This window comes from Scylla paramamosain, chromosome 9 (genome assembly GCF_035594125.1).
Source record: "Scylla paramamosain isolate STU-SP2022 chromosome 9, ASM3559412v1, whole genome shotgun sequence".
In the NCBI taxonomy this organism is placed as follows: Eukaryota; Metazoa; Arthropoda; class Malacostraca; order Decapoda; family Portunidae; genus Scylla; species Scylla paramamosain.
Genome location: NC_087159.1, coordinates 11,840,001 through 11,864,000, shown reverse-complemented (window position 1 = coordinate 11,864,000; position 24,000 = coordinate 11,840,001). Strand labels below are relative to the sequence as shown.

The following is a 24,000-nucleotide window of genomic DNA, read 5'->3' as shown; positions in this document are numbered from 1 at the left end:
TACTAATTTAACTTAACCTAACATTACCTATCCCAATCCACTATTTCACCAAGTTACGTTTCATTCTTCCTTGTGTTCCGTCCTTCTCTCCCCTCCTATCTATAACCTGACCTAACGTAACTTAATTAGCCCTTTCACTGCGAGATGCAACAATTCAAAGCACTGGAAGTAATGCATGAAGTGTTTATAAGCATACACACAAAAGAAGGGCATAAAAGAAATAGGTTTTGCAATTTCTAGCCAATAAGATGTTTGGAGGTGGCTGTAGAACAAGAAAAGATGTCCTAGTGTGGTTAGTGATTAAGGAAGATGTACCAAATAGCAGGGAAGGGGTTGAATCTAACATCTTACTCATGCACTTCCTTTTCCTTTGTATCCTTCCTTCCGTCGCTTCCATCCATAACTAAACCAAACCTGCCCTAACATAACTTGACCTAACCTAACCTAACCTGCCCTAACCTAACTTGACCTAACCTGACGTCTCACTCACGCATTTCTCTTCCCTTTCTATTTTTCCTTCCCTTCCATCCATAACTAAACCAAACTTAACCTAACCTAATTTCACCCAGCACAATCCGTTACTCATACACCCTTGCCATTACCTAACCTAACTTAACCTAACCTGCCATTACCTAACCTAACTTAACCTTGAGAAACCCGTTACCCATACACCATACCCTACTCTAACTTAAAACACAATAGCAACTCGCCCACACACTTCTCCCTTTCATTCCTCCCTCCCTCTCTTCCATGACCTGGCCTTGCGAACTCTTCTCCCTTGCAACCATCATCCTTACCTTCCCTTCCATACGTAAGCATTACTCGTATTTTATCTTCCCTTTAGTGGTCCTCGGTTCCCTTTCTCCCTCTCTCTCTCTCTTACCAATAACCAAATCTGTTTTACTTAGAAAGTGACTTATTCGTACCCCCTGTCGTCCCTGCATATATATAGGCTCCCTTTCTCTCCTTACTTTAGTCTATCTACGAGTCTATCTCTTCTCCCCTCCCTCCCTCTCATGGCCAAGCTCCCTATGTCTCTGTCTGTCTGTCTCTTCACTCTTTTCCTACCACAGCACCTTTCACATCACCGAGTTATTCAGATTATCTCTCCCTCAGTGTTTAGTCTGCAGGGCGCCACCAGCAGGAGCCAGTGAGCGGGTGGGGCGCTTCAAAGGGTGAGTGGTGCCTTTGTTACCAGCGTGTGGGATCGTCACCAGCACAAGAAACACTAAAAGGAAGTAACCGGTTTGCTGCATCACTGCCACGCCGACCTCTGATCCTCACCAGGACACACGCACGCAAAAAACATGAAAATTGAATATACAAAATGCAGGAGGACATTACAAAGTGAAGTAAATTTAATCTTAATGGAGGAAAAAGCAATTAAAGTCTCTATAAAATGAAAAAGGTCAAGTTGTTATATAAAAAAAAAATTAAGCAATCATTTATCTTGTGAAGTTTTAATAGAAATAAATGAATACGTGCTCTTGATTATGTCCTTTATAAAAAAAAAAAACCCTTAGCGAATTATACACGGGTCAGATTCAAAGACAGCGTGAAGGTGAACAATCAAAGACGAAACATTAACTTGCAATCCATTCCCTTCACGTCTCTAGAGTCGACTCATCTACAGTGGCCTCTTGTTGAAGGTCACCAGGATTTACTTCGAAAAATACAATATACAAAGCAGGAAAAGATAAAAGATTACATGATTAGATAAATAAAAAAAAAAGATAGACAAAGTAGATAAAAGAAGATAGAAGGATACACGAATACATAAATTTATTAGTGAATTGGTAATAAACATAAAATACATGATTAAATTGAATATGTAAACACACCAGTCACTAAATAAAGATGAAATGTTACGGTAATTACGAAAAATGAATGGATACATGGATATAAACAAAAATATATAGACACCATAAATATGCACCCAATGTACGATAATTATACGGGACAAAGCACGACGATAACTGGAGGGGGATGAAGTGACCGACTCCACACTGCAGGAAAGACCCACCGCTCACTAACACAACACAACACAACTCACACCACAGCAACACAACTCACAACACCACAGCAACACAACACAGCTCACTAACACCACCACCTCACAAGATGCTAACAACTACCTGAAAGAAAAAAATCAAATAGAATAAATAAAAACAAATAAACAAAACAATAAAATGAGTAAAAAGGAAGATAAAATAAAAACTTAACACTCCACTAACCAAACACATTAATTTAAACACAAGTAAATGCTAGCTTCTTTAATCACACAACTCTCCACTGGAACTCAAAATAAAGCCATCTAATCTTCCAACCCTTATCTCCCTCAGCACGCACACCTCCTCCTGCTCCTCCTGATTCTCCACAACAGCAAGCAAGTCTTTCCCTCTCAGGTACTTATTCTGAAACACACTGAACCATCACAAGGACCAATTTCTAACGCTACACAGATGACCAGTTTGACTCTCGTGGGTAAGAATCTTCGTTAAATGACTTGTAGACTTACGCAAACACCCTTGAAACCAATCAGTGAGAGAGATGAGAGAGAGAGAGAGAGAGAGAGAGAGACCCTCCACTGTAGCCTGTTGAAATTAGTCGAGGAGAATTCTTATTAAATTTTAGAATTACGAAAACACTCTTGAAACCCAAAGGAGAAGAACGAGAACGAGAAAGAGAAAGAGAGAGAGAAACCTTCCACTACAACCTGTTGAAATTAGTCGAGGTAAGACTCCCAAAGACCTCAGCATGCACTCCTGACCCCAAGGCCTTCACCTCCACAAGAATCCCCCCTCATTGCACCACCCGGGTTCTGAAGGTGACCAGAGTTAATGGGGGGAGGGAGGGGAGGGAGTGGTGGGCATTGAGACAGGCATGCGTTCCTATTTGCATGAAGATTTTATTGCTGGTGTCTAACTAAGTGGCTGGACACGGCCTATTGCTCCTTCTCCTCCTCCTCCTCCTCCTCCTCCTCCTCCTCTTTATCGCCAAGCACTCAGCCGGCGGGTGTCTTCGAAAAAAATATTCTTAGGTCACTGACACACACAGATTATTCTTAGGTCACTGACACACACAGAGAGAGAGAGAGAGAGAGAGAGAGAGAGAGAGAGAGAGAGAGAGAGAGAGAGAGAGAGAGAGAGAGAGAGAGAGAGAGAGAGAGAGAGAGAGAGAAATATACTTCTCTAAAATATACTTAAAGTGAATCTAAGTGAACCATGAAGAGGTTTAGGTTTAACGCGCAGGTCAGCCAAGGAAGACAATCCTGTAAACCCTCGTACGTACTTTCCAGGTCCTCGCCGGTGACAAGTAGCAGCTGGAACAAATTTCGATGCCTGTTATTACTAATTTGTCCTCGTCCTCCACCTGCTCCCTGATACCACCTGGTGAAGGATTAGCCACTTTCCACACACAAGTCTTTCCAGTGATTACTCAGTCTTCCATTGTAAACTTTTTTTTTTCTCTCTCTCTCTTTCGTGTTCTCCTCTCGTAAGCATCTCTCGGTTGCAGCAGATAGAGTGTAATTATAGATATCAATGTGTACAATTGCAAGTACATGCTTTCACTATTACGAGCGTCTGCTTTAAACATCACAAATATATAATCTTATAACCATAAACGTAAGCTTCCATAAACAGATGCGTTACTAATCATACCATAATTACAGGTGTACACTTTATTTTCCTGTTCATTCGGCCGCCTCACAATTATTATCCACTAATCTTATTTGCTCCAGACATACAATCTTTACCATTCCTCTGCAAGCTTCCCCAGGCACATCTTTAAACCTCTGACTGATAACCACAATATGACATCTGGTGTTTAAGCATTACACAATTTCACAGAACGAAAACATAGCTAGAGGCAATACGAGGCTTAAACTACTCGAGCCTCTCTTATCCTGAAGGTGGAGCTTTTCGAGATGATACTCTGAAGCTGTAACACGATATTATATTACGTCTAAGATGTGAAGGGTTTAATAAGATTCCTCAGTACACCTCTCGTCTCTCTCATACAGCCACTCATTCCCTCAATACCTTCAATCTATCGCCTCTTACGCCCCTGCACCGTGATTTACATTAGGGCTGACAGGTCCCGCTGAGACCCCGCTGTGCTGCGTAATGCTCCTTAACACAGCATTATCTTACCGCCTCCTCACCTTCCCCCCCCCCCTCCTCCTCCTCCTTGCCGTCTCTGTGTCGGCAAACATCAATGGAACAATATTACGAGTAGCTAGAGGGAAAGTCTGTGGGGAGTAAGAAATGTAAGGAAAAAATTATGTGGTTACTACTGAATGATATATAATTTAATGTCTTATTTTATTTTGCTTTATTTATTTATTTATTTATTTTTGTGCGCGTGTTCCGAGGGTGATTTTTCATTGTGTTGGTTGTTGGCTTTTGTCTCCCTTCTTGTTGCCGCGTCACGTCTGCCATACAAACACTTATTCTTTTTAATTTACTGACTTTTTTTTTTGCTGTTGTTGTTCCGCGCGTGACTTTTTCTTGTATTATTTCATTCCTTTTGTCTCTTCGCTGTTGGCCGTGACGTCACCGCGCCAAACAGTAGTCACTCCCTTATCCACCGACCCACTCACCTACTCACTTAATAACTGACTCGCTCACTCACTCATTCATTCACTCACCCACCCTATGACTGACCCACCCACCTACTCACCTACCACCCGTTCACCCACTCAATCACTAATCCATCCACTCACTCACCCATCTGATCACTGCCCAAACCTCTCACTCACCTTTCCAACCATCAACCCACTTATTCACCCACTAACCCACCTGACCACTTACCAACAAGCACCCAAGAACACCATCACACTGTCCTCGAGTTACGAACAGCAACAGAAGAGACATTTACAGCTCAGTGTGTCATGTGTACGTCAGTGTGAGTGTGCGTAGTGTGTGTGTGTCTCAATGGACTCCTGACCGTCGATGCAGTAATGGGCGGGACTCGAACTCCAGTCCCGCGAATCAGCGCACCGTGACGCAAACCACTGAGCCACGGCCTCCCATGAGTAATTAAGACTCATGAAGACTTTTACTCGTCACACTCCGCGGGGTGCTTGTCTGCGTGGGAGAAGGAGGAGGAGGAGGAGGAGGAGGAGGAGGAGATCGGTAGTAAGAGTAAGGGAGAAGAAATTAAGGAATGATACTAGACTCAAGAGATATGAGAAAGGAGAGAAGAGGCAACAGAGATAAAGAGAAGAGTTGCAAGAGAAGGGAAAAACAGAGGGGAAAAAAAGGAGTTGCGAGAGAAGGGGAAAGCAAAAAAAAACAAGATATTCATGTTGAAAAAAGAGAAAAAAGAAAAAAAAAGACTGCTGGAAGGAGGAAAGGAAGAAAGGAGGTAAGAAAAGGCTGGGAGTATAATTAAAAAGACGAAATAAGAAAAGAAAATTGCCAGGAGGGAAAAAAAGATGAGAGAAAAAGCAGCGTGTATAAGGGAAAATAAAAAAGAAAGCCCGAGAAATGGAGGAAAAGGAAAAGAAGGGGAGGAGAAAGGCAAAAAGAGAGAAGAAAGAAAAGTGATGAAATAAAGAAAGTAAGGACGAGAAGGTGATGAGAAAAAAAAAAAACAAGAAAGGCTGAAAATACAGAATGAGAGAAATACTAAACAAAATTGTATAAAGGAGGGGAAAGAAGAAGGAGGAGGAAAAAGAGGGCAGGAAGAGGGGAAGGAAGATAAAGCAGAGGATACAAGGTATATTGAGAAGTGGAGGATCAGAGAAATAGAAGACGGAAGAGGAAAGGAGAAAGGAAGAAGAAAAGAAAAAAAAAGCAGACAAAAAAGAGAGAGAGGGAAAAAAAGTGACAAGATAAGCTGAGAAATGAAGGATGAAAGAAAAATTAAACAAGATGGTGGAGAGGAGAGAGGAGGCCGGAAAGAAAGGAGATGGAGAAGGGAGGTGTAGAAAGGAAAAGAAAAGCAGGAAGAGAGGGAGAGGGAGAGTCTGAGGTGACCTAGGTGTGCGGGGCATGAACAAAACAGGCCTCATGCAGCAGAGCAGCGTGCCGTTCACTTGGCGGGGCGCGGGCCACTTTCCCCCGTCGACAGGTGGCCCCGCGCACGAGTACCTGCAGGAAGCGCGGCGGCGACACCTGCAGGGGAGAGGCGGTGGCGTGGAGGCGGTGGCGGCGGCGTGTGCCCGAGTAACGAGGCGATGTTATCAGCCCTAATGATGGCCAGCCAGGAAAACCAAGCCTCAATTACTGTTAACGACCAGGTGGTTTGCATTTCATTGAACATTCACTTTACTGAAAGGGAAAAATATAAATACACGGACATTCACTGCTAATATTAGTATCACGAAGTAGGAGTAGGAGTAGTAGTGGTGTGGTGGTGGTGGTGGTGATGGTGGTGATGGCAGTATGTACTAGTAGTAGTAGTAGAAGTGGCAGCAGTAGTAGTAATACTAACATAAGCAGTAGTCTTCGTAGTAGTATGAGCTGCAGTAATATAAATAGCAGCAGCAACATTAGCAGTAGCACTAATATTAGTATTAGTAGTAGTAGTTGTTGTTGTTGTAATAGTAGTAGTAGTAGTAGTAGTAGTAGTAGTAGTAGTAGTAGTAGTAGTAGTAGTAGTAGTAGTAGTAGTAGTAGTAGTAGTAGTAGTAGTAGTAGTAGTAGTAGTAGTAGTAGTAGTAGTAGTAGTAGTAGTAGTAGTAGTAGTAGTAGTAGTAGTAGTAGTAGTAGTAGTAGTAGTAGTAGTAGTAGTAGTAGTAGTAGTAGCAGCAGCAGCAGCAGTAGTAGTAGCAGCAGCAATATTAAGAACAGATGCAACAACAGCAGCAGCAACAGTAACAGTAAAAGTAAAGACGACACACATTAAGAACCAACCCACGCTTCCTTTTCAACATCCAAGCCCACGTACGAACTTCCGCAATGACACTAATAACAAGAGGTGCAGCGGGCGGGGCTCCGGGTCTTGCCACACTCCCCATACTCTGCAGAAATGACGCCGCCGCTCCCCAGCCTCGGCGGTGCAGGCGAGGCTGATTACACCCCTAACTCTTGCCGGCGATTGTGAGGCAACGAGGAACTGCATTTAGTGTTGCAATTAGTACCTGAAGGAGAGGGCACTTTGCATACTGAGAGAGAGAGAGAGAGAGAGAGAGAGAGAGAGAGAGAGAGAGAGAGAGAGAGAGAGAGAGAGAGAGAGAGAGAGAGAGAGAGAGAGAGAGAGAGAGAGAGAGAGAGAGAAACATTTTGGTTTAGCAAGGTAGGCAAAGTGTGTAGCAGTCATCAGGAAGAAGCAAGAGAGGTGAGGAAGATAAGAGAGGTGAGAATGCAAGAAGGCAAAGAATGTAAGGTGTTCAGAAGGTAATGGAATAAAGGAGGTAGAAAAAAAGACAAAGGAAGATAAGATAACAAAACTAAAGGAAAGGTATATATTGTAAGGAAGTAAAGGAGGGGAAAAAGGAAAGGAAAAAACAAAAAAAAGATAAGGAAACTGGAGAACACCGATAATAAGGAAGAAAGACGGTAAGGAAGAGAGTGAGGTAAGGAGGTGAAAAGGTAAAAAAAAGCAAGATAGGTAAAGTAAGGTGAGAGAGTAACGAGTTAAAAAAAATAATGGAGTAATGGAGGTAAGATGTGGGAGCTGAGAAAGTAAGAAAGGCAAGAAAGATTAGGAAACATGAGGTGAGAAGGTAACAAGGTACGGAAGTAAGGAAGGGAAGAAGTTTACGAGTAAGGGAGGCTAAGGAAGACAAGGAGGTGGTTAAACTAAACAAGAGGCCACGTTCTTCAAGGGGACAGATTACCTCTAAGCAGATTTATAAAACGGACATTTGAAGCTCCGTATCTGAAGGTGAGTCGAGGAGAAAGAGGAGGAGGAGGAGGAGGAATCAAGAAGGACATGATAATAAACGTCATAGGGAGACAGACAGCTACACACGAGCAAGCAAGGCACATATCATTGTAAAGAGACTGCAAAAAATAGACACGAATATGCAAATGTAAACAATCTCATGAAAATAAAATATGAGACACGTGACTGGGAGATGGACACCAGTAGCCTGCCCCACCCCTCCCCCGCCCACCCTCGCCCCTCTCTCTCTCTCTCTCTCTCTCTCTCTCTCTCTCTCTCTCTCTCTCTCTCTCTCTCTCTCTCTCTCTCTCTCTCTCTCTCTCTCTCTTTCTCTCTGCAAGGAAACATGAGACGAATCAGGGAAGGAGAAAAAGGAATGAGCAGCGAGGAAGGGAGAAAAACCCTCTCGTAAAAGGAAGACTTAACGAAGAGGAATGAATTAGAGAAGGATGAGGGAGTGAGGTAGGGAGCAAAAAGAAGGGGAGAAAGTACTGTGAGAGGGGAAGGAGAAATATAAGGGTTGAGAGAGAGAGAGAGAGAGAGAGAGAGAGAGAGAGAGAGAGAGAGAGAGAGAGAGAGAGAGAGAGAGAGAGAGACGGACGAAAGACAGAGGGGGAGGGAATGAAGGTGAAGGAGAGAAAAATAGACAGGGAGAGGAATGGAGTTATAAAAGAAGGTAAGCGGTAGGAGGAAAGGAGATGCAAAGGAAGCAAGGAACAGTGGAAGTAGGCAGGGAGGGTAAAGAACAGGATAACAAGATAGCGTAGCAGAGCAGGAGTATTAAGAGAAAGACAGGGAATTATAGAAAACATCAGAGAGAGAGATGGAAGGAGTAGGTCAGGGAGGAGTAGAGACGCAGGGAGCAGGGGGGTGAGATAAGGGGGAGGTAATCTGTTAAAGGGAGATGTATAAAAGGACAGGGAGGTGGCAGGAATGGATAGGAGCGTTTGGAGCGAGCGTGAGTGGGAGGTTAGGAGGTTAATGATAAGAGCTCCGTGATGGAGAGGAGTAGATGTGGTGTTCAGACGCTGTACGGATCCCCGCCTTGCTAACCAACCCCACACGCCACACACTCGGCAGCACACGGGACCACTGCACCAGCCCTCGTGACGGGGAACGAATGGTAAATGAGGGATGATCTAATCGCTTTCTTTACCTTATCATAAAAAAAAAAATAATAATAATGATAATTATATATATATATATATATATATATATATATATATATATATATATATATATATATATATATATATATATATATATATATATATATATATATATATATATATATATAATATATATAAAAGTATAAAGAAGTAAATAGAAAATAAATATACCTACAATAAAATATAAAGATAAATAAATAAAGTAAATAAATGAAAAAATGCTGTAAGAAAATTCTGCTTCCTGTTCTCCATCTACGATAACCTAACCTAACTTACCCTAACCTAACAATAACCTTAAATAACTTAACCTACCCTAACCTAACACATCGTAATCTAACCTAACACATCCTAACCTAACCTAACCTAACGTAACCTAACCTAACGTAACCTAACCTAACTCAACCTAACATAACGTAATCTAACCTTTCCTAACCCAAACTAACCTAAGCTAAGCTAACACTACCAAACCTAACCCTCCCTGATATAACCTAACCTAAGATAGCTAGAAAAACTTAACCTAGCTTAACCCACCCTGCTTAACTTATCCTACCCTATCGTAACCTAGTAAAACCAAACCTAGCTTAACCCACCCTACCCTAACCTAACCTAACCTTCCACTTCTCTTATTCCAGATCCTACAATTTTACACCCAGCTTTTCTCTCTCTTCTCTTCCTCCCTAACCATCCGTACACTCTGCTTTCATACATCAACCTTTTATTCTCCCTGTTTAGTTTTCTTAATTTCTTACTTAATTCTACTCTGTATCTCTTCTTATCCTCCTCTCCTCTTCCTCTTCTCCTCCTCCTCCTCCTCCTCCTCCTCCTCCTCTTCTCCCATAACCACTTTCCATTCCTCCATGTCCATCCTCTTTCCTCCCCCACTTTACTCCAGACACCCGCTTCCCTTCACCTCGCCTGTTCCCCTCTTCCCTCTTCCTCCCACCCCCTATCTTGACCTCCCCTTCCTCCCATGCCTGTCCTCCGCCTCCCGCCGCGCCGAGGTCTCCGGGTCACGCTTCCTTGTTGACCTGGAGGTGAAAACATTTGACCTCTCTCTCTCTCTCTCTCTCTCTCTCTCTCTCTCTCTCTCTCTCTCTCTCTCTCTCTCTCTCTCTCTCTCTCTATCATTTCTATATTCTTCTTTCTGTTTTGTCTTTTATTCTCTTCCTTTCTTTCTTCTCTCCTTCTTTTCTTCGATCTTGTTATATTCTTCTCTTTATCTTTCCTGTCTTCATCACATTCCTTCCTTCCTTCCTCCCCTCATTCATTCATTCATTCTTATCATTATCCATACTTATCTTGTCTTCCTCCTCCTCGTCCTCCTCCTGACTAAAACCACACGGCCCGGAAGTAAGCAAGCGCGCGCACACACACACGCACACACACACTAGGCCTCCTCCGCACTGTTTACTGCCGCTCCTCAATAAAGTCATCCTCTAACCGGGGTTCGAAGGAGGGCACCACCTGCACTGGCAAGCCGCAGGTGGGAGGGCGCGGCGCAGCAGGCGAGGCAGGTGGCGCGAGTTACGAGCTGGGGGAAGAAGCAGGTGAGGAGGGAGGGAGGAGAAGGGAGGTAAGGGGGGAGGGAGGAGTAGGGAAGTAAGGGGGGAGGGAGGAGTAGGGAGGTAAGGGGGGAGGCAGGATGGTAGGGGGTGAAGGGATCGGAAAGGGAGCCGGGAAGGGGACGCAAGTTAGTGGGGGACGGGAGGCGTGGGGGGCAGGAGGGGAAAGATGGATAGGAATGTGAGGAGAAGGAAGGACAGTACTGGGAGGAGATGAATGGGATAGGAGAGAGGGACGGGTCACGGGAGGGGAAGGTAGGTTAGTGGGGTCGGGGGAAGAGGCAGTTAATGGGGGGCGGGAGGTAGGCGATAGGTGGGAGGGGGCGAAGTGGACAAGAGCGACGGGATGTGGAGAGAGAGGATGGAATGAATGGTCAATGAATGGACGGTGCAAAGGAATGAGAGACGGAATGGGAAGAGAGAGGAGTTGGGAATGGGTGGGAATGACTGGGAAGTGAATAAAAGTGGTGATATCTGGGAATAACTGGAAATGATTGGGAAAAACTGAGAATGAATGCAAATAACTGGTAATAGATAAGAGAATGACTGGAATAACTGGGAATGACCGGGAATGAATAGGAATGAATGGGAATGACTGCGAGTGACTAGAAATGGCTGGGAATGACTAGGAATGACTGAAGATGACTGGAAATGAGTGGGAACAAACAGAAATGAGTGGGAATGATCGGAAATGTGTGAATGACTGGGAATGACTGATAATAAATGGAAATAGGTTGGAATGACTGGGGATGAGTTGGAATGACTGGAAAAAACTGGGAATATGAATGAATAACTAGGAATGATAAAAATAAACAGGAATGACTGGCAGTGGCTGGGAATGACTGGGAATACCTGGGAACGAAAGAGAATGACCTGGACTAAGACTTGGTTACGTGGAGGGACAGTGTGTGAGGTTCTAGTGGTTGTAGTGGTCATCCTCCCTACCTTTCCTTCTCCTCTTCCCTCTCCCTTACACATCATCCACGGCACCTCCTCCCTTCTCTCCCTTCCCTTCTTCCCTTACAAAAAACTGATCCCACCCTTCCCTGCCAGGTCAATCCTCTCCCTATTCTCCCTCTCTCCACGCCGCCACTCTCCTCACTCTCACTCTCCCTGCCTTCGCCCTTACTAGAAAGGCCGCCACCCCCTGTCTCGTCTCCACCGATTACGTCTGCCTGCCGCGCCGTGATAACAGTAGTCCTATCCTCACCTTACTCTGCATGCTGCCTACACACACACACACACACACACACACACACACACACACACACACACACACACACACACACACACACACTCACACTCTCTCTCTCTCTCTGGCCTCACATTTCCTGCTGGACGCCAAGCACCATCCTCCTCCTCCTCCTCCTCCTCCTCCTCCGCCGAGCACCATCCTCCTCCTCCTCCTCCTCCTCCTCCTCCCATTTATTCTCCTTCTCCTCTTCCTTCTCTTCCTAACACTTCCCATTTAAAACGAGATAAGGATTCCTTCTCCTCCCTTCCCATTTTCTTCCACTTAATGTTCCACAGTGAAAAAGCGAGATAAGCCTTCATCCTCCTCCTCTTGTTCCTCTTCCTCTTCTTTCTCATGGTACTCAGTGAACAGGAAAGAGAAGAAAATGCTATCTTCTCTTTTTTTTCCCCACCACCACCACCATTACCACCACAACCTCCTCCTCCTCCTCCTCCTCTTGGCTCCTTTTTGACAAACATTTTAAAGCACAGTAAAAACAAAACCACATCTACAAAGCCTAAAACTCCACTACCTTATGCAAGATGACTCGAGCAAACCTTCACGTACATACTTCCCTTATTAACCTACGGAGCGATGGTGCCAGTTTTACTCAGGGCGCGAAGGGACCGGGAATGAACTCTGCCAAACCCAAGACACAGAACTGAGTGAGGGATTCGTGTGAGGGAAGAATGTCCATGTCCTTGTGGTGTGAATATCTAGCGTGACATAAGAGGGAGTGGTGACTGACAACTTAAGGGGTGATAATGGCAGGCAAGGAGGAGGAGGAGAGGTGGTGGTGTGGGGTAAGGAAGAGAAGGAAAGGTAATTTTCTTCTCTCTCCTCTTCACTGAGATGCATAAAGATGAGGAAGAGAAGGAGGAGCAAACACTTATTACATTTAACTACTGCAATGTTAACTCCTAAACCCTTGCAATAGTTTTACCTGCAGACAATAATAACATCATACATGGCTGCACATAATTGTTTCATCTAGAGCAAAAAAATTATAACACCCACAAGCCCACATGACTAGGAGTAGCAGATTAATAATTCATCAGTTTTCTATGAGAAGGGCTGTGGTGAAAAGGCCCATTAAAGGTGCCGGACCCTAAAGAAGACACTGATGTAGATGATGAAATTCGCAAAGTGTTGGGGTGGAGTGGACGAGTGGCCTGAGAGATGAAGGGAGGGAGCAGGGAGAGGCATTTGTCCCGCAGTGAAAGCATAAAGGTTTATGATTATGATGCTGAGTGAAGGATGATGAGGTGGAAGTTGTGTTATCATTACTGCTGGGGGTGTGAAGTCTGTGAGGTCTTGGTGTGGCCGCCAAATTGAGGTACATTCCCACGAGACAACCGCGAACTTGAAGCAGACGAAAATTTCAAGGTTACTCACTTTTCTTTATTCTCCTTTTTATTTTCCTCCTCTGTCGTCATTTATTCATTCGTTTATGAGTTCCTGCTGTAAAATATCTCATCATTAGCAACACTATCGAATCTCACCACCTTTACTTTTACACCTGACAGAAACACGACTGAAACCTGGATACCTCATAACCTGTTCCTGTCCCCATTCATTAATTTTGGCTTCACCCTCGGGGCGTTTCAATGAATGAGAGGTTTGAGGAAGGACGCAGGAGGAGGGAGGGGAGAAGTGAGAGCTGGACCACGCCCGCGCCTCCCCGCCAAGGAAGCCACAATGAGCCGCTCTTTCGAGACACGGAAACGCGAACCACATCCCCGCTGCTTGTCTCTCGCGCGAGGCGTGCTGGTGGTGACCTTGCTCTATTTCCAACATGAAAAGTCGACTTGCGAACTCAAAAAACAAGGTGTTGAAAAGTTTCTTGAGCGATACTTTCAAAAAGATAAAGTAGGAAAAATTCTAAATATCGAGTGGTAAGTTAAGGTTCGTAAATAAAAAAAAAAAAAATAAATAAATAAAAAAACCCTAATAAACCCCGCGGAGTATGGAAGACTGCTGCTGTAAGGCACTGGTGTGTTTTATTCGTATACTTATCAATGGCGACGAGCGGCGATGAGATGTAACAACAGGAATGTTAATAGACCAATAACTCATACTTACTACTAATTAAGGTGTGTTTCTTTTCTACCCGTGGATGGAAGGGATAAGTTTACGTATCATCTGATCTTAACTCCCAAAATGTGACAGCGTATAGGAGAGAAAAGAAAGAAGGAATGATAAGCCTCCTTCCTGCAGGACCTTCTCCTCCTTGCCTCCTGCAGGGTTCACCACCTCCTTGGCCTGCGCCCCCAACCACGCCAGACCTGCCACGCCCGCCGCCGCGACACGCATGCGCCCCTCAACCTGCTTTCGACTGATTTGCGCCGCTACTTGCCGGGGAAGCTTTTTCTGCACCGCGGAGAGAAAGCGAAACACAGAAACCTGTCGAGAGATGCTGGACGACCAGACCAATAAACCGCGTCCTCTTTTTGTGCTTGAGTAGCTGCGGCGGTGGTGGTGTTGGTGGTGGTGGTGGTGATGGTGGCGGAGGTGGGGATAGTGGTGGTGCTGGTGGTGCGTTACTAAACCACCCATGAAGTGCCTCACCTTGTTCCTCGTGCTGATATGAGATGTAGCACAAAAAAAAAAGTACTCGTTCATAACCAGACACCAAACTCCCCGTCTCCTTCGCTTCCCGCCTCACTGCCCTGCCGCGGCTTGCTTCACTCCTCGCCCTGACAGAAAGAAGGCTGCAGAGAGGAACACGGCACTGCATGCATTTATAGGTGGAGTGTGAAAGAACCTACAGCCCTCACTGCACGCACACAGGCCTGGGTTGCTGGTGAGGGAGGGCGGTAGGTGAGGCTCACGTGACGGAAAGGACGGCACAACAATATATGGAGAGCCCAACATGAGTGGCAAAACTATCGATGATGATGATGGTTATAGCAATAAAAAAATTTATAATGATATCAATAATACCACCAGCAATACAAGATTAAGAGTATATTCAGCTAAATAATCAATTAACTCAAAACCCATAATTACTGAAGCAAACAGGAAAATCTTACTAGTAGATTTAAACCTGTCTTCTCAGTCCTCGGTAGTATAGTGGTTAGTATCCCCGCCTGTCACGCGGGAGACCGGGGTTCGATTCCCCGCCGGGGAGATTATCGGCACGATTTTTTCCCAAAGTTCTTTGAAAGGTTCCCATCAGGCAGTACTTTCTACTTCCTGTTCCAGCATCTTGTTTGGCTCCCGCACGAGTGACGCAAGATTTGCCTCTCTGCTCACGCCGCCACTACCGCGCCTGTGCCTTCTAGGGGAGAGGACCCGAGCAGCGTTGCGTTCTTTCCTCATGTGGAATGGAACATGGCTCGTATTTTGGATTTTCATGAGAACAGTCTTGAGAGGCAACACGTATCGTTTGTCGGATATATCATGTGTTTTCCCCAATGACGATAGATTCCTTGTTAAACTATTAACAGAATCATGAACATGCCCTCAACAAACTACTGGTTGTTGAAAGTTATCGAGATGAGATCTTGAAACACTCCAGAACATATTTCTTAAACCTGAATTTTAAAACGCTTTGGTCTCCAGCTAAACCACAGAAGTAATCAATCTGGCACTCATGGGCATTTTCCGCATTGATGGCGTGGAAACTTTCCTCAACTATCACAAAAATCCTGAAAACATCCTTGAAATTATAATAATCTGCACTAGAGCCTGTTAAAAGGAGGAAGACGAGATGACGAGACGAGGGGTTTGAGAAGACAGACCTCGTAAGTGATGCGAGTCGTAAGGGGAACCAAAGATGCAAGGACGGTTGTGAGATTTTGTATCCGGGTGTAATTTGTCTTGACTGGCTTATATATGAGAACCTCCGAGGCCTGCTGAGGGTGATAGGCTCTTCGTGGCACACTCATTTGCCCTCAGTGATGTCTGGTGTGGGTGGAGGAAGCTTTCAGGGACTGCCACGTGTAGGCCTGATGGTTTCTTGTAACTTTCTTTGTTTTCCTATGTTCTTTAGTAGGCTTGAGTATGTGAGAGACGGAGATTACAGGAACAGTATGAAAAGTAACAAAGGTAATACATAAGATGAATGAAAATACTACAAATAGGTGTGAATATTAGACACACACACACACACACACACACACACACACCTGTACGCGCCTCGTGACTCCCTAATAACGTTTCTTCCTTCCCTCTCATCTGGCAAACCTGACCCCGTGATTTAGTATACCTGGAACCCCCCCCATTCTCTCTCTCTCTCTCTCTCTCTCTCTCTCTCTCTCTCTCTCTCTCTCTCTCTCTCTCTCTCTCTCTCTCTCTCTCTCACGTATTTACAAACATTGATACTTCCTTTCCTTTCTTCAGTGTGTGTGTGTGTGTGTGTGTGTGTGTGTGTGTGTGTGTGTGTGTGTGTGTGTGTGTGTGTGTGTGTGTGTGTGTGTGTGTGTGTGTGTGTGTGTGTGTGTGTGTGTGTGTGTGTGTGTGTGTGTGTGTGTGTGTGTGTGTGTGTGTGTGTGTGTGTGTGTGTGTGTGTGTGTGTGTGTGTGTGTGTGTGTGTGTGTGTGTGTGTGTGTGTGTGTGTGTGTGTGTGTGTGTGTGTGTGTGTGTGTGTGTGTGTGTGTGTGTGTGTGTGTGTGTGTGTGTGTGTGTGTGTGTGTGTGTGTGTGTGTGTGTGTGTGTGTGTGTGTGTGTGTGTGTGTGTGTGTGTGTGTGTGTGTGTGTGTGTGTGTGTGTGTGTGTGTGTGTGTGTGTGTGTGTGTGTGTGTGTGTGTGTGTGTGTGTGTGTGTGTGTGTGTGTGTGTGTGTGTGTGTGTGTGTGTGTGTGTGTGTGTGTGTGTGTGTGTGTGTGTGTGTGTGTGTGTGTGTGTGTGTGTGTGTGTGTGTGTGTGTGTGTGTGTGTGTGTGTGTGTGTGTGTGTGTGTGTGTGTGTGTGTGTGTGTGTGTGTGTGTGTGTGTGTGTGTGTGTGTGTGTGTGTGTGTGTGTGTGTGTGTGTGTGTGTGTGTGTGTGTGTGTGTGTGTGTGTGTGTGTGTGTGTGTGTGTGTGTGTGTGTGTGTGTGTGTGTGTGTGTGTGTGTGTGTGTGTGTGTGTGTGTGTGTGTGTGTGTGTGTGTGTGTGTGTGTGTGTGTGTGTGTGTGTGTGTGTGTGTGTGTGTGTGTGTGTGTGTGTGTGTGTGTGTGTGTGTGTGTGTGTGTGTGTGTGTGTGTGTGTGTGTGTGTGTGTGTGTGTGTGTGTGTGTGTGTGTGTGTGTGTGTGTGTGTGTGTGTGTGTGTGTGTGTGTGTGTGTGTGTGTGTGTGTGTGTGTGTGTGTGTGTGTGTGTGTGTGTGTGTGTGTGTGTGTGTGTGTGTGTGTGTGTGTGTGTGTGTGTGTGTGTGTGTGTGTGTGTGTGTGTGTGTGTGTGTGTGTGTGTGTGTGTGTGTGTGTGTGTGTGTGTGTGTGTGTGTGTGTGTGTGTGTGTGTGTGTGTGTGTGTGTGTGTGTGTGTGTGTGTGTGTGTGTGTGTGTGTGTGTGTGTGTGTGTGTGTGTGTGTGTGTGTGTGTGTGTGTGTGTGTGTGTGTGTGTGTGTGTGTGTGTGTGTGTGTGTGTGTGTGTGTGTGTGTGTGTGTGTGTGTGTGTGTGTGTGTGTGTGTGTGTGTGTGTGTGTCTAGGTAGGTAACTGAAAGAGAAAGTACTATACAACCCTAACCGGCCTAGTCTCCTCTTGGGAGCATGAGGCGGGCCGGGTGGTCACGACTCCCGGCAGTACCTCACCTGCCTCCACCTGCGCCTCACCTGTCCGTACCTGGTGTTTACGATACACAGAGAAGGCGTGTGTACTAGGTGTTGGTGGTGTTGGTGGTGGTGGTGGTGGTGGTGGTGGTGGTGGTGTGTGTGTGTGTGTGTGTGTGTGTGTGTGTGTGTGTGTGTGTTGGTGTGAAAGTGAATAGTACATACATATTGAAAAGGAGAAAGAAAAGAAAATGTTATGGCGGAAAAGTGAGGAACAACAACAAAACAACAACAACAACAATAATCAGAATCAACACAATATTCATAAAAAAAACAGGAAGACTTGGGAATGAGAGAGAGAGAGAGAGAGAGAGAGAGAGAGAGAGAGAGAGAGAGAGAGAGAGAGAGAGAGAGAGAGAGAGAGAGAGAGAGAGAGAGAGAATGAGGAAGAGGCGTAGGAAGTCGAAGAAAGGATGACGAGCGCATAATGATGGGGTAGGCTGTGAGTACCTAAGGCGTGGCCGTGTTGGGAAAGGTGGTGCAGGTTTCCGGAGCAAGACGAGGCAAGAGGAGGTGGGGCAGGGCGAGGCGGGGCGGGGCGGGGCGGGGGCGGGGCGGGACGGGGCAGGGTGGGGTAGGGTGCAAGGCGAAAGAAGGTCGCCGTCAGAAGACCTCATAAACTTTTCCTTGTCATCAAGTGGGAAGCTAAATGATGGAGGAGGAGGAGGAGACGAAGAAGAAAGAAAGCAAGAAAAAGGTGGTGATGACGATAAAAAAAAAAAAAAAAGAGGACGAGGAGGAAGAGGAGGATGGGCCTCACAAACACATCTACTCGTATTTACAAGACAGGAATCAGAGCAGGTCAACCAAAGCATTCACTCCGTTACAAAAACCGCAAATGAGAGTCACTTACCATCCATTATGCTCCAGTGTTGACATTAAGATAGAGCACTGCACCAAGAAACATGTAAAAATCGAACAGAGAATAACACAGTAGCAGGCAATTCAATCCTCATGATATTGTATATAATAAACCATTCATGTGTTTTATCTCTCTCCTTCTCCTCCTCCTCCTCTTTTTTTTTCCCCTTCCTCATTCACGTCTTATTCTTCTCCAAAGCTTGTTCGCACAGACAAACGTGATAATCATACTTGTGAGAAGAGAGAGAAAGAAAATTATGAAGGGTGGAGAAAATATAGAGGGAAAAAATGCAGAAAAAGAAATTTGAGAATGTAAGAAGAAAATCGTAGAAGAAAATGGAAGAAAAGTTAATAAGTTTGTAAGAAAATGAAAACGAACAAATTCAACATCACTTCAGAAAAAAACGAAAAGAAATGAAAGTTAAAAAAAGGCAAAACTGAAAAAAATAAGATCTCTCTCTCTCTCTCTCTCTTATGGGCGGCGTGAAAGTGCGTGTGTGTATAGCAACCACAACCTTTTGGCTTTGTTATCACGTGAGAGGCGCGGCGTGGGCTGGCACGGGTCAGGGTGGGGAGGTCGAGGGGCATAAGGGGGAGAGAGAGGAGGGAAAGAGGAGAGAAAGGAAGGGAAGAGGAAGGGAGAGAAGTGAAGTCAGTGGAGGTACACACACACACACACACGCACACGCGCGCACACACACACACACACACACACACACACACACACACACACACACACACACACACACACAAAGTAAAAATAATCGTTTACAGAGAGAGAGAGAGAGAGAGAGAGAGAGAGAGAGAGAGAGAGAGAGAGAGAGAGAGAGAGAGAGAGAGAGAGAGAGAGAGAGAGAGAGAGAGAGAGAGAGAGAGAGAGAGAGAGAGAAAGAAACACTTATTTCTCCTACTCCTACTTCTCTTTTCCAACTTCCATTTTCTTTCTACTTTCCTAGAGTGGTAATTTTTTTTTTAAAGTTTTACTTCATTATGCGTACATTTTTCAATCTTTACTCCATCTTACCTTTCATTCTAGTTTCCATTTTTTCTTGATCACTTTCGACCTACACATACACAAGGACACGGAGATAGACAAACAGACAGACACGTAGACAGACTCAGAATGCAATCGTCACGGTCTTCACGCTACCAAGAAAAACAGTAAGAATGCCAGGAACGCTTAACACCTCGCACAGGGCAGACCTTGAGACGCGAGCCTAAGCAGAAACTAATGAACGCAGCAACGCCACCGTAACGCAACGTGTCTCTCTTGCTGGAATGAAGAAGAAAACGCAAACGGGAGAAGTGAAAGGAAGGGAGTCGTTCGTAATGAAAGAGAAAGTTTGATATTGCGAAAGTGAAAAGAAATATGATGTTATTACTTGAGGGAAGGCATAAATAAATGGGAGTGTTATAAATGGCAATGCTTACCTGATGAGGATTGACTTAAAGGTGAGGAGTGTTTTCTTGGCGTGACTGATGGACTTACTGGAAAAGAACAGGAGAGAAATTACTGAGAATTTTATTGGAAAGAGAAAGGCAGAATAGAAAAGTTAAACAAAAAGAAATGCGAATGTACTTAAAAAGACATCAAGACAAATCACACGGAATAATTTAGTGAAAGGAGAAGAGAAATGAGAACTACTGAAGAATTTTGTTGAGAAAAGAGGAGAGAGAGAAAAAAATATATATATTTACCGATGAAATTGTAAGAGGAAAGATAAAAATTTACTAAATACAGAAGAAATTTTTTTTTTTGTGACGAGTTTAATGAGAAAAATTTAAAATGAGAAAATACTGTCAGACGTGGTGAAAAAGAGAAAATACACTGATGAAGTCACTGAGAAGAGAAAAAGTGGCAAATTTAAAGAAAAAAAGGAATAAAGCAATTTGTTAGAAAATTTAGTAAGAAGTAAAAGAAAAAAATACAAACTTACTGAACGAGAGAGAGAGAGAGAGAGAGAGAGAGAGAGAGAGAGAGAGAGAGAGAGAGAGAGAGAGAGAGAGAGAGAGAGAGAGAGAGAGAGAGAATAAAAACCAATATAGGAAACCAAAGACAATACATTTATACACAAAAACCACATACATTTGCAGAAAAAAAAAAATATTAAGGAATATAAAAACCACAAAGGGAATAATGATACATAAATTTGCAGGTTTATATTAAGATGAATAAAACCAAACAGCGAGAGAGACACGAAGACTGCGGCACGAGGGAAGGAGACAGAATAAAAAAAAAAAAACACATGGAGAAGCTTGGCGTGCAAACCGGAATGCAAAGGAAAACAATGAAACGAAGAAAATTAAACAAGGGATGAGTACGGTTGATAAACATGACGGTGTTGATAGATTGCAAGAAAAATTATAATGTTTGAAGAGCAAATCATTATCAGAGTAACATGAAGTAGATAAAAAAAAAGTAAAAAAAAACAAAAATAAAAAGGAAAAACTGTGAATCATTACAAAAAAAGAAAAATGGAAGAAAAAGTGGAAATTAAACATAAATGTACAAGATACATTTACAAAACTACACAAAAGGAAGTAGGAACAAAAAAGAAAAAAAGAAAAAAAGAAAAAAAAAAGAAAACGAGCAGAGCAGATGAGGTTGAAAGAAAACGGATGACTCGTCTAAAACCAAGAGACCTTTCAAAATAAATAAACATTCTCAAAAGGGGGGAAAAAATGTTGATTAGCTGAAGAAAACGAGGAAAAGTAATAGAGAAAGAGAAAGCAAAGGGGTGGATGGTTAAGGAAAGGGGTGGAATAAGTTAGCATTAAATCTTAAAAGTGGCAATGCGGAAGAAAGAGAAAGGAGGGAAAAGAGGAAATTGACGAAAAGAAAATGTAAAAACGTGGAAAATTCAAGTATAAATAGCGAGTGAGAGAGAGAGAGAGAGAGAGAGAGAGAGAGAGAGAGAGAGAGAGAGAGAGAGAGAGAGAGAGAGAGAGAGAAATACCAGACAGGACAGGAGAGGTGAAAGAGGTGAAATAGAAAGAGATGAAAGTAAACAGGATGAAAAGGGACAAAGAAAGAAAGAGAGAGAGAGAGAGAGAGAGAGAGAGAGAGAGAGAGAGAGAGAGAGAGAGAGAGAGAGAGAGAGAGAGAGAGAGAGAGAGAGAGAGAGAGAGAGAGAGAGAGAGAGAGAGAGATTGACAGGCTGGAAAGAAAGGAAGATATAAAAGGTGGGAGAGAGAAAGAAAAGCAAGTCACGATGAAAGAGAAAGTGAAGAGAGAGAAAGAGAGAAAGAGAGAGAGAGAGAGAGCAAGAGAAAGGGAGAAGGAGAAAGAAGGAGAAACAAAGAGATGGAGGGGAAAGATAAGGCCAGGAGGTCAACAAGAGAGAGAGAGGACAATGGAATGAAAAAAAAAATATTGATAAAAAGTAGAAAAATGCTAACACAACGGAAACTGTAAACAAATTGCTCACTCCGAAACAAAAGTAAAAGGAGGAAGAGGAAGAGCAACAGAAAGAGAAGGAGAAGCAGGAGTTAAGGGATAAAACAGATTCAAAACAAAATAAGATACAAAGTACGAGTAATAAAAGGTATGTAAGTTGATTTTATTATTATTATTATTATTATTATTATTATTATTATATTGTCAGATGTTAAGATGAAATCAGCCATGTAAGACTGGTAATAGTAGTAGTAGTAGTAGTAGTAGTAGTACTTGTTGTTGTACGAGAGAGAGAGAGAGAGAGAGAGAGAGAGAGAGAGAGAGAGAGAGAGAGAGAGAGAGAGAGAGAGAGAGAGAGAGAGAGAGAGAGAGAGAGAGAGACAAAATACAGACACATACATTTAAAACACACACACACACACACACACACACACACACACACACACAATAAACACCAAACACGAATCACTCCATAACCCACCAGACACTGAACCATCGAGGCAAGTCAATCAGCAAGCCGAAGAACAAGTGACTCTCCTCTCCTGGCTGTCCGAGAGTGAAAGTGAGAGAGGAAAGGCGGGTCAAGTAGTGGTGTATTTCTAAGGCGCCGGGATGAGAGGGCGAGGGAGGGAGAGGACTGAGGGACTGAGAGATAGGAAGGGAATGGGTAAAGATGAGTGGTGAAGGAGGAGAAGGAGGAGGAGTTGGGTACTGAATATATAAGCGAAAGGGAGAGAAAGGGAAGTGGGTTAGAAAGAGCATAATGAAGAAAAGGGAAGAAGGATAGGTGATGAGGTACTAGCTAGGAGGAATAGAGAAAAAAAAAGAGCAAGAAAAGAGGGAATTTAGATACCTAGGAAAAGATGAAGGAGGGAAGAAGAGGAAAGGAGGAGATAGGAGGATGGCTTAGCAGGACTGAACAGGAATGAAGGAGGGAAGGAGAGGAATAATTAGTCAGAATAAGATGATAAGTAAACAGGACTGGATAGAAATGAAGTAGGTAAGAACAAATGAAGATGATACGATGGAAAATAAGGAAAGAAGGGAGAATAAGTGAAGATGATAGCATGAGTGAATAAAACTCGACTGAACTGGAAAAAAAAAGAAGGATGAGTCGAATAATAGGATGAGTGAACAGGACTGGCTTGGAATGGAGGAAAGAAGGTGGAAAGGTGGAGAAGATGGGTGTAGATGAGAGGCTGGGGAGGGTGTTGCCGGATGCTGGGTGACAGGATGAGTCAGTGAAGGGGAGTGGGGGATGCTGAGGCTGAGAACACGGTGAGGTGGGCGAGGAGAGAGTGATGGAAGGTGAGGATGAGGCTACGACTGGTGGGAGCAGAGACCTGGTGGAGGCGAGGAGTGATGGGACGGAACAGATGAGGAGGAGAATGAGGGAGAAAAGAGAAAACTGAGGGGCAAAGGAGGCTAGGGGAAGAATAATGGACAAGGTTCAGGTTCTATTAGCATGTGAGGAGTGAAGAGAAGCAGTGGTGGTGATTGTGGTAGCGGTGGTGGACAAAAGGAGAGAACACTTAGCATAAACACAATGAAAGGATCGAAGAACTGGCTTGGTACAGGTCGAGTCAAAAATAAAGGAAGAGAAATGAAACTTAAAAAAAAAAAAATAAATAAACGTGATTATGAACGGATCATGAAATTAGCGGGAAGAAAAGTATGAAATGATGACATCAAAATGTGAAATTAAACTGCAGGTGTTAAGAGAAATAGAAAAAAAAAGGAAGACAAAAAAGGAGAGGAAAAGATACGAACTTCGCAGACCACAATAATAATAAAGAAAAGAAAACAAGAAAAGAGATCCTCGATACAAAAATTATATAAAGAATGTTAAATGAAAAATAAATAAAGAAATAAAGAAAAAAAGGGAGATAAAATACGAAGAGATAGAAAGGAAGAGAAAGAAAGGAAGTAAAAAACGGAAGAAGAAATAAACAAATGAATGAGTAAATAAATAAAGAAAGAAAAGAAAAAATAAGACGAAAAGGCACAAAGGAAAAGAAAAAGAGAGAGAGAGAGAGAGAGAGAGAGAGAGAGAGAGAGAGAGAGAGAGAGAGAGAGAGAGAGAGAGAGAGAGAAACACCACCACGATAAGGGAGGAAATTACAAGACTAAGTACTAACGAGCCAAAACAAGACCATTAGTTCGATTCCCGCTCAGCCCTGCCAGCCAGTGAGC

The 24,000-nt window shown here is 43.8% G+C and overlaps 1 protein-coding gene across 10 annotated transcripts in view; it reads right to left on the bottom strand.

Annotated features, from left to right (window-relative positions):
* LOC135103608 (uncharacterized) overlaps window positions 1-24,000 on the bottom strand; it is a 99,723-nt gene that overhangs the window by 21,936 nt on the left and 53,787 nt on the right. For 6 of the 10 annotated variants that reach the window (XM_064010083.1, XM_064010084.1, XM_064010086.1 and 3 more), the window contains exons 3-4: window positions 19,842-19,898; window positions 4,709-6,196 (exon numbers count right to left, since the gene is read on the bottom strand). The exons of 1 other annotated variant lie outside the window; for it this stretch is intronic. In XM_064010083.1, coding sequence (XP_063866153.1) covers window positions 5,069-6,019 — 951 coding nt within the window. In that variant the 5' untranslated portion in view covers window positions 6,020-6,196; window positions 19,842-19,898 and the 3' untranslated portion in view covers window positions 4,709-5,068. Of the gene's footprint in view, window positions 1-1,581; window positions 2,136-4,708; window positions 6,197-19,841; window positions 19,899-24,000 lie in introns of those variants that run through there. 3 more of the 10 variants (XR_010270127.1, XR_010270129.1, XR_010270130.1) reach the window with 3 other exon arrangements.